Raw genomic sequence first — 10,747 nt, forward strand, 5'->3', positions numbered from 1 at the left:
TTGTATATCCATAAAAGCAACATATTAACCCATTTATATCTCTTAACTATTTCTTAACTGAAAGATGTAAAAAAAATATGTTGATTATGGAAATCTTAATCTCCCATGCAACTTTAGAAGCAAAGCCAATAATTTGCCCACTAACAAGACAGAGCAAAGGAAACAGACAGTCCACTGCTTTCATCCTCTTTTGCAGAAGTAGAGAAGTTGGAGCCAGCTAAGGACACTTAGAAAAAATCCAACTTTTGCTCTGTCCGAGAAAGAGAGAAAAAAGGATGAAATTTTGCCAGGGCCTGGCAGATCCTGCCACAACAGCTAAAATCCAAAGAAAAGAACAAGGGCTCAGACAGAATAAAAATGGCTAGCTCTCCTACTCTGAAATATCTCCATATACCTTGACCTCTTGCTGGCAGCGGATGGAGCCAGACTGGCTCTCCCAGGCAACAGCACAGGAACCCATTTTGCTTTTGCAGGCAACTTCTTAATTGCCAATGCCTAGAGCCAGGTATGATAGGAGCAGTAATCCAGCTCTTAATGTTGTCATCAGAAGCCTTCCTCTTGCAATTAAAACATTAAGACTCCTGTGTCCTTTCCTATAGTAGCTATTTCCACAGAAGGAAGAAAACGTACCTGAAGACACTTTTCTGAAGGTTGAAGGCAATAAGATACCACTTGTTCACAAGGATAACTTAGAGACACATTAAGAGTATTACTACAGGCCATCCATTTTTTCCTCTTCTCTTTGCTAAGCTTCCTTAGATGAGAGAGATTATGGCCAAACGCAAAGGAAAACTGCACCCAATTTACCTGGAGGCAAGCTAAGTTGCTACGTGTCTCAAACACAATATGCATTGCAGGAAATTAAGGACATGCAGTACAGAAAATGGTAAGTGGTAAGGAATGCCATTAAGGACTCTGAAATGCAAGGGAAATTAATCCCTTTCAGCTGTCACCTCTCATAAAAAAGAATGCATAACTTTACAAGCAGAATCAAAACAGTTCTCAGCAGTAGGAACCGTGTTTTCCTGCATAACAAGTGTTTAATGACTGCATTATCTAGGTCCTCATTACTTTCGGCATATCCAATGACACAGCAAAATTGAAAATTAAAAAGCTTTGACTGTAGTAGCTAGCATATTAATACAGATTTGGAAAACTGCACAAAACTAGTCATCAATGTTTAAATATTTACCTTTTTTAAGAAATATAATTAATTTATACCCAACAGATAATCTCAGGCTAATTTTATATATGAAAGACTCATCCAGGATGATCTTCTAAGAATGACAAGGGAAGGCATTCTAAGATAGCCAATATCCAGAGGTCAGGACATTCACTTATGATGTGCAAGACAGGTTTATGTTTGTTAGAGACTTTAAACTATCTCCCTCATTCACATTACAGTCCTTAATACCAAAGTGTTCTGTGGTACCTCACCTCTGCTGGAGTTGTGCCACTTAGTCACTATTCACTGGAGCAGCAACTTCACTGTTGCACTCCTATATCTCAGGTAAGCACCCTCAACGCTATGCTATACATACAATGTCCATCATAATGTTAAAACACACCTGCCAAGTAGAATATTCAAGTGTTACTACAGAATCAGCTTCATTGATTGTGGAAGACTGAGACGCACATGAAAGCTACAGCCAATTAGCCATTTAGCTAGCAAAACAACTGCCTTCAGATCTCAGATGAAACAGGAGCAGCAGTGCCTTCCTTTAGGAGACGGTTTGTAGAAAGTTGATGCAAAGATGGACAAATAGCACTGGCAAAAAAGCTACTACAGTTCAGCTCTAAATAAAAGAAAAAACAAACTAGGCAATAATAACCAGGAAAATATGACTTCAGATTCTGCCCACAGATTAAATTCTTCAAGCAATTTGATCAAATATTTATGATCAGTAGATCTATGCAGAAAAGATGATCCAATTTCCAACCAATCAGAAGACACCAAATACGCAACAAGCAGTTTTGCAGTTTTGTTTTAACAGGGCTAAACAGTGGCCAGCTACACTAGCTCTTAAAGATAAGCAAGCACTTACAATAATTAGATCATTATTTTCTCCCTCGTTTACCTTCTGATTCATGAAAAAGAGAGAACATGGGTATCCAGAAACCTGGCTATATTTCCTGACATTTTGCACTGATCTACAGTATTTTGACATCTCATATGTAATTGCTCTGCGAGATAGCCACGGTCATTAAAGGACCACATATCAGATGAATATGCTGACAAGACAGTCAGACACGCAAGGCCTGTATCGTTTTGTGAGAAATCTCTTTACATTCAGAGGATGCAAGACCAGTAAAAGGCATTAGATAACCTGCACCTACACACTCTTTTTTAATGCACATCTTAATATGCAATAAAATTTGTAATGGTACGATTTTGTGTTTATTTATGAATGACATGATAGTTACATGGAGCCTTTAAGAGGAATTCTTGATAATCTACTGATTTAAGAGTTAGCTGCTCTGATTTTACTGGTGGTTACCTCACCTATAAATCTGTAATAACTTTCACACTGCCAGCACTGGCACAGGAATGACATTGCAAAATACCTAGATACTAGATTGTTGGGTAAGCTCCGTGATACATTTCTACACTATAAACATTTAATGAGATTTGTTCCCAACAGACTATTTACTACATCAATCTATTTCATGGCACTGTATTTGCAACAGGAAGCTAGAGCAAAGGTTATTTTGGGTCCTTAGCCAATAGAACTTTCTGTAAAAAAAGAAAAGCGCAACTGTCTAACTCATAAAATAATTTTAAGAAGTTAAATGCTCTATAAATTGGGCTTTATCTAACTCACACAGCTTCAATTCCCATTTGTGTTACCTAGGTAAATCTATATTTAAAACTCCATAAACAAATGGCTTTTTACAATTCAGACTTTTATGTTCCTGTTTCCAAATAAAAACTGATTCAATCCAGAAGATAATTTTTTCAACTTTGTGATTATCACTATTCTTACATCTTAAAACAATAATAAATTTAATTACACTTTTAAAAAAACATTAAAATGTTACTGCTCACATACAGTCAAGATTAATTCATCTACAATCAGAAGATGCAATCCTTTTGCCAAATTTTGTTTAAAAAATTGGTAAGTAAAACTGGTAAATAATAGCTCTCATTTAAAGTATATAATTTGTCATTCGGAGTTTCATTGTAACAAACCATGTATTATTCTTAAATGTTTCTTTTTTCATCCATTTATTAATAAAATAGATTAGAAACTATAATTTTAAAACCCTGTGTGAAAAGGAAAGGATGAAGGTATGTAACATACACTTGTAGCCTGTTCCTTTGGGGGGTGGGGGGAGAACCTGCCAGAATCAAACTTTGAGCATGACTGAGAGTTTTGATCAATAAACTGCCAGTATAAGCTTTGTGTCATAGATGGGTTTCAATGTATTTCTCTAGCCTTTCATTGAAAATTTTAGACAAAAATCTATTACCATCCATCATAACCCCAATTCTCCTGAAAATGTATCAAAAATATTGGAGTTCCGAAGCTGAGATCTGATAAGTCCAAGAATTTACAACCAAAAAGCCCCATACTTGCAAATGTGTTTAGAAACTTGCACCCCTTTTGGTGATCTGGGCCCCCATCAGTTACAGCAGATGAAGAGCACGTAATCTCTTCTACAAGAAGTATTTTACCATTTTTGGCAGGACAATGGAAAAAAACACTGGTAAGACCCAGAGCAGCCATGGAAAAAAGGGAAAGCTCCACACAAAGCTTAGGATCAGGTCAAGAGTAGAGAAAAAACTTTCTCCAAGTATTTGGTTAAATAATGGAAGCAGAAATGCACAATTGGTGAAAACATATTGGTTATGTCACTTTAATGATAAGCAGAAAACATAATTAGGTTTCTAAATCCTTCAATTATATCAATTATGTAATGATCCCAATGATAAGTTTTGGAGTAAAGGACTTTAACTTGCATTGTACTAGTTCAAATGCAGTCAAGGTAGCAGTAATCACCATCATCTGATAATAATAATGTGATAATCACTGTTATTTGTAAACTAAACTCATGGGTTCTGCCCACTTATTCAAGGATGTGTCTGTCTCCACCATTAATAATATTCTTGCCTGCTCTTTGAAGGAAGTCAAATACTGCAGTTACACGAAGACTTAATTCCAAATTCTTTTGAAGGAAGTGATCCCTCCCAATGAAATAATTTAGAGTGATACTATTTAGACTAGGATTAAGCACAGCATCAGTTTCTAATGCCTTTAGGTCCATCACTTAGGATAGCAGTAGTTAATTTTTTCTAAAAAATGAAACAAACTATTTTTCAAAAAACCTTGCAGTCTCACAGGTTTGCAGCTTTACGTACCTCAAGCTCATCAAGTGCACTTCCAAGAGTAGCTGTGCAAGATGTAGGTTGTCCCATTTTATTTCCAACTCCTTGGGAAGCATTAGAAATTACATTGAGAGCATTCTGTATTTCATTGCAAATTGAATCCTTGCTGGCTGTAAGGGATGCAACATCTGAATGTTCCAAGCAAGCTGAACATATTGAATGTAGGAGAGAGGAATTTTCCTTCAGGGATGCACGTGCTGCAGCAATTTCATCTCGCTGGTTGCTAGATTTCAAATCCTGTCAGCAAAAGAACATGCCGTTTTATTTCCAAAAGCACTTCAAAGCTGACAAGTAATGTATAAACAATTTCTTTCTATCTCTACTCTGTTTAAGGAAACATCAAGTTAAATTCGTCAAAGATGTGAAAATGGGCTACAACAGTACTTACAGTTGAATCATTTTTATCTCAGGAGAAATGAAAGTCTGTGTAAAACAACCTCAATTTTTATTGTGTCTTATAACCAGCACCATGTACTGTCCACATCTTGCTTGGTTTTAAGCACAGTTTTGCTATGAGCAAACTGGCCTGGAAATCAGGTCTTTCCTCCCAGACTTGTCTTTCTTCAAAAGCAATAGAAAAGGACAGAGGTGCGGACAGGATCAAGCAGGGAATTCTGTGATTGTTGCACCTAAACAAAATTTCCCGTGTTTGCTTCCCTGCCCCACCAGCACATATCTGGAGCACACTGCAGAAAGGAGCAGCAGGTCAGAGAGGAGAATCCTGTACTTCTGGGAAGTGGGAAGCATGGAAGGTTTGGAAATTAAAAAAGTGCTTTTGAGAAGCCATCTCTGTGAAGTGCCACTGCCTGTTTCTCCTCTCTCCCTGCTATGCACACACTTAAAGCACTAGGGGATCTTACCACACTCATTTTGTTCCTCCCTTCACCACCCAGATGTTCTCCAAACCCTGCTGCCTCCTGCCAGCCCGGACAACAAGGAACACACAGCTCAAAAGAGCTACCAAGTCAGTTTAAACTGTTTCTTAGGAATCAAGCTCAGGAGCTGTTATTTGGACAGATGAAAGTTACAGACATTGGTGCAGTCATACAGGCAACATCAGGATTGTAAGGAACCTCTCGTCACATCCGACTTTACTCATTCTCCCCGCTCTCCTTCTGCATTTTCTCCCTTTGGAAAAAACCTAGTAGATATTTGCAAAATGGCTTGGGTGAAGGAGACAGTTAAATTCCGTGGAAAAATAAAAAAGGAAGGGAACACAGCACATCAGAACAAAAAAAGCCTGTGGCACCAGCTTCAAACAATGAGAAGAGGCACAAGGAAGAATGAATAACAAAGTGCATACAAAGCTGCTCGCAGCCTGCTCTAAAGCAAGCTGAAGTCTAATTATTTTCTTTTGCATTGCATCAGGCTCTATATGCATTATTTACAACAGCATCACAGTATCCACTTCTCACTGTATAAAGTTTATAAGTTTATGGCTGAAGAAAAGAGCATTCAATATTAAATGAACTTGTCCTGTGCTTTTAAAATCTCATTTACTGCAAGATATGCATTGGACATTGCATCTTACTTCCGCAGGCTAACTTGGAAATTTCAGGGATACAGTAAAAAGCAAGCAAACAAAAAAAAACCCCACCACAAATGAGGGAGGGAGAACGCCCCAGAGAGAGGGAGGAGAGGGGAGGTGGAGCCTTAAACAGAAGCAGACAATTGTTTCACCAACTAATCATCTGAATTAGAAAACGGAGTTATTTTCTTGGGCATATTAATATTTTTACATTTTAAATAAACCAATATATAAATGAATCACCACCGCGCAAGAATGACTTCATTGCTCAGTGTGCGCAAATCAAAACACTCTGCACCTCCAACCTTGGTAATTTATCCAGTGCACTCTCAGCAAAAATGTTATTTCTTTTTAAGCACAGACTCTTGTTCTAATGAGTGAATCTACGTTTCCTACAAATAACCAAAAATACAACAGAATGCCCTCTTTCCTCCTATGCTGCAGAGAAGATACAGAGCTAGAGATACCATGGGAAGTCAATGCAACACTTCAGTCTAGCTGACTACTATTCTTAACCATTTCTTGCTTTGCTGCACCATATGCAAACAATCAAACTTAGAAGTCCTTCCAAATTACTTTTTCCCTCTAAAACAGTACCGTCTAACTAGGAACAAGGGGTTCATAAGAAATCCAAAACTGGCAAGCCAGTAGCACAAAACCAGTAACAACAAACTCAGTAACATGCCATCCAAAAACATGTCTGGAAACAATCCAAAAAAATAAAAAAACCCAAGTGTTAGTGTTTTTAAAACACATAATGTTTTGTTTCACACAATATTGCATAGAGTTTCAAAATAATGGTATTGGTAAATCCACCTATGAAGAGCCTCCCTTTTGTCCAATAACACTTTAAAAAAAACCCTAATGCTTAGACCCTTGAAATTTATCACTACTTTGTTGTTCAGTAGTGAGCCTTGGACAGTCCCAAAAGAAACTGTAGGGCCACTGTTCTTTTCCACCTTGATGAAGAATTAATTCCTCAAGATTTTTCATGTGAACAGGAAGAAACAGTTAAATCTGAGTTTGGTCTTCCGCAAAAATGGGAAAAAAAAACCTACAATTGAGTGATTTCTCTATAAAATCTTTGCATATGTGGATTATCAGAACAACATAACTAGTTCTCTAAAGGAAGTTAGTCTCTACAAACAGATTGTTAAGCCACAGTCCGTAAACTTTTTCCACTGGAGAGAAAAATACAGAAACTGTCTGATTCCTATTTTCTTGTCAAAGAGAATATACCACTAGGAAATACATGAAAGCAACACTTTCAAGAACATACCACTAGGAAACACAAGCAAGCAAGCAAGTTTCTTTTCAGTTATCCTTTGATAGATCTCACTTCAGAACTACATTCTCCTATGAACTATCAAACCATCACAGTTCTAAATAATCTGATGGGCACTGTGCTAAATTTGAATGAATTGCACATTTATAGACAAGTTTCCAAACTAAGACCATAGACTTTTACAGGTCTGAGCATTCAGTGTGTCAAAGCTGGCTGCACTGAAAGTTGTACTCAAATAGGTGCTCTATATGTACTAACCCTTGCCCAAATATACAACATCAACTTTGGCACAGAACGCAACAAGACAATGTGTTACTCAAGCATGCAAAAGAATCATACAGGGAAAAGCATGTACATATAGGATTGAAATATCTATAAAACATGGCACCAGAACAAAAAGGAACAGGAAAACACATACTGCGACCATACTTTTTGTTACAAGTATGGATGGATCATCTTCCACCTACACAGAGGCAGAAGACAAATAGAACTACAGCAAAGAAATTCTGCAAAACAGTTCTTACTACTACTCCAGGCCATAATATCTGAGCATCTGTAGTTCATCCAGCTACATTACTGAGCTTTAGCCTATTTTTCCTTTTCTTCACAGCTTATCACTTTCCTCTTATTCCAACCTGGTTTTAGACTAGTGGACTATTTCCACTAGTCTGGGATGTGTTCTTCCATACTAAGTCAGCAACTGAGCTCTAGATTCATTATATGAGACTAGTTTAGATCAAAGATAATCCTGTCTGCAACCACTGCCAATCTAAGAGGCCTAGCATAGCATACTTCCCCAGGCTGCTGTCCCAGCCCCCCTGGGACATACTATTATGTCTTCCTCATACCTGATTGTCCCTGATAAGAATGGAAAATGAATGGATAGTCACAGATTCCCAACTGTGGATTGTTCCAGCCAAACATGGTCAATGGACAACACTACATTGAATGGAAAACTTGAAAACTACCTTCACAGTTAAGCTTCGGTTGCGCTACTTCAATAAGAAGGAAAAAAAAAACAAAACACCAAACTCTGTTCTTTATCACACTTAATACATGTAAGGTTTGACAGCACAATACGCCAGGAAGCCAGCTCTTGTTCTCTGAGTATCCATATCAGCACAACTCATGGGATCCAGGCATCACTGTGGGTATAAATCACACTGCCATATTTTGCACCGGCTGCAGTCAACAGGAGGTTCACAAAGGCAGCTTCAAATAAAGCACGCTGCAGTCCTCGAGCTCACTCTTTGCAGAGACAGATGTCATTGAACCGAGTTCTGTATCCAGGAAAAACAGAGACATACAAACCCCCACAATTTCATACTACTAGAGGGCTGTGGGACAAAAGCATTACCTTTTATCTCAGCTTAAACTTGGGCTTTAATGTTCAGCTTTCAGTCAGAAGTGACTGCCAAATTGTGTATGTTTGATGAATCAAAGAATAACAAAGCTGTAACTCTTCCGAGTGCGCTCATGCACTGGTTATCTGGGTAAGGCTCCAGTATACATACTTTGTAAGTACTGTGTAGTCTTACTCAGTGGAAGGAAAATCTCTCACAAACAAGAATATGAAAGAGATCGGGGGTTGATACTGACTGCCACATTGCTCTCCAGCTGCATGAGTTCCTCCAACATAATACTACTTTCACAAAGGTTTTAAAGGCTTATGCCTGCCAGGGCCCTGAGAGCACTACTAGGCCTCGAAGGCCCTACCCTGCCTTGGCTGGGGGCTCCATCCACCCCTCACCCTTAGGCCCCAGCGCCCCAGTTCAGCTCACTCCAGGACATTCAGTCCCTGTCTGAGCTATGTTGTAGGAGTCCTGGTCTCCAGCTCAGCCACAGCTGCCCCCCTACCTGGCCATGGGCCCCTGATCCAAACCTCAGCCCACAGACTGACCTGAGCTCAGTCCTGCCTTGTTGCCGCAGTGCTTTGCGATACCACTGGGCTGTCTCTCACCTGGTTACCCTCACCAGGCCTGACCCTCACCCTGATCCATGGACTGACTTCCCAGCTTGTCCTCTGACCTGCCTCATCACCACAAACTTTTCTGATGGTCTGGGCTCTTGGTTGAGCCTGGTTACCATCACCTGGCATGCCCGGCTTGCCTTGAGGCAGGGCAGTGGTTCCGGGCCCTGGCTGGCGAGGCTCCCGCCTCAGAGAGCGGCCAGCCCTCACTGCACCCCTACAATACCTTTTTCTGAACAGATAAGCATTTACCATCAGCAGGGATCACCTGTTATAAACTCTATCATAAAACTGACCCTGCCTACCCTACCAAATGCTAAGTTTACTGAAGTTGAACAGCATGATCAAATGGCCCCTTTCCTCCACATCAGGCTTCTACTATACATCTGAACTGACAAGTGACTGTACCCATACATAAGACAGACACAAACACACATCAGGAAAAACCTGACTTAAGATGATGGCTTTGTTAGCACACACGAAACATGACCAGATCATAAAGCTGGTGACCGTAAAAGGTCACCTTGCATGCATTCACAGCAAGTTGAACAACACTAAGGAGGTACGCCAAAAAACTCAGAACAGCACTGAATCAAAGGAATTTGTTTAAAAACACCTTTGTGCATTTCTCATTGACTGAATCAAAATCCTGCCATTACCTTCACCAGTCACTGTTAGATTTAAGTACTCTAGAAAGCAAACTATTAAATCTTCTCAGGGTCAGAGATGGAAACTCACTGTTCTTAAAAATCTCATCTGATCCTTCATAGAGAAAGCATGTATTCTCAAAGACAGTTTGCTTGCATTTTGCTTTTCTTTTTTTTAAATACATAGGTTTCCAGAGATGACTCCAGTCCAAACAGGTAGACGAAATAAAATGTTACTCTCCAGAAGTGAAAAAATTTTCCCTTTCTCATTTCACTTCTCCGATAGACAGTGCTGAAACACTGACAATCCCCAAAACAACAAAGTTTGCAGGCACCACAGAAGCCATTTTAAAATAAAAGATGTATCTTACAGGATGACTAGGCCTGGACACACGAATAGGAACCTATCTTTACAAAGCAGCAACACAGTATGTGTGTGTGTTTCAGGAATTCCAAGTTAACTTTCTACTAAAAAATTCTTAACTGGCCTCTAGATTTATTTTTCTGACTTCACCAGTCACCAGCAGTTCTCAGTGTCTCGTGCTAAACTATACTACAGTGTGTATACAGAGTATATATAGATATATGCACACAAAATATATACTGTGTATGGCTACAAACTGCAAGCAGAGTTTGCTCGCATCAGCCTTATGCATGAATACACAAACTGTGAAGTGTTACAGTACAAAGTTGTGTCAATATTATCATAGGACTAAGCCTTAAGCAGTACCCTTTGCCTCCAAGAAGACTCTGGACTGTCTTTATAAAACTGTAATTTTTGGTCAAATCACAGCAAGCAGGAAACAGAGTTATAAGACTGAGGTTCCCACTAGAAGTGAAGCTTTGCACCTTTCTCTCTGTATCTCTACCCATTTACTATTAATCATATTCAAACTGATATATAATACCACAGAAAAGCAAAGTTATCTTA

At 39.1% G+C, this 10,747-nt stretch overlaps 1 protein-coding gene across 1 annotated transcript in view; it reads right to left on the bottom strand.

Moving 5' to 3' along the window:
- The window catches only part of CTNNA3 (catenin (cadherin-associated protein), alpha 3), a 14,725-nt gene extending 5,427 nt beyond the window's left edge, over window positions 1-9,298 (bottom strand). The window contains exons 1-3 of the mRNA XM_010292997.1: window positions 9,161-9,298; window positions 7,619-7,663; window positions 4,361-4,624 (exon numbers count right to left, since the gene is read on the bottom strand). Coding sequence (XP_010291299.1) covers window positions 4,361-4,624; window positions 7,619-7,663; window positions 9,161-9,298 — 447 coding nt within the window. The remainder of the gene's footprint in view (window positions 1-4,360; window positions 4,625-7,618; window positions 7,664-9,160) is intronic.
- Between the last annotated feature and the right edge of the window lie 1,449 nt (window positions 9,299-10,747).

This window comes from Phaethon lepturus, unplaced genomic scaffold, assembly GCF_000687285.1.
Source record: "Phaethon lepturus isolate BGI_N335 unplaced genomic scaffold, ASM68728v1 scaffold9358, whole genome shotgun sequence".
Lineage (NCBI taxonomy): Eukaryota > Metazoa > Chordata > Aves > Phaethontiformes > Phaethontidae > Phaethon > Phaethon lepturus.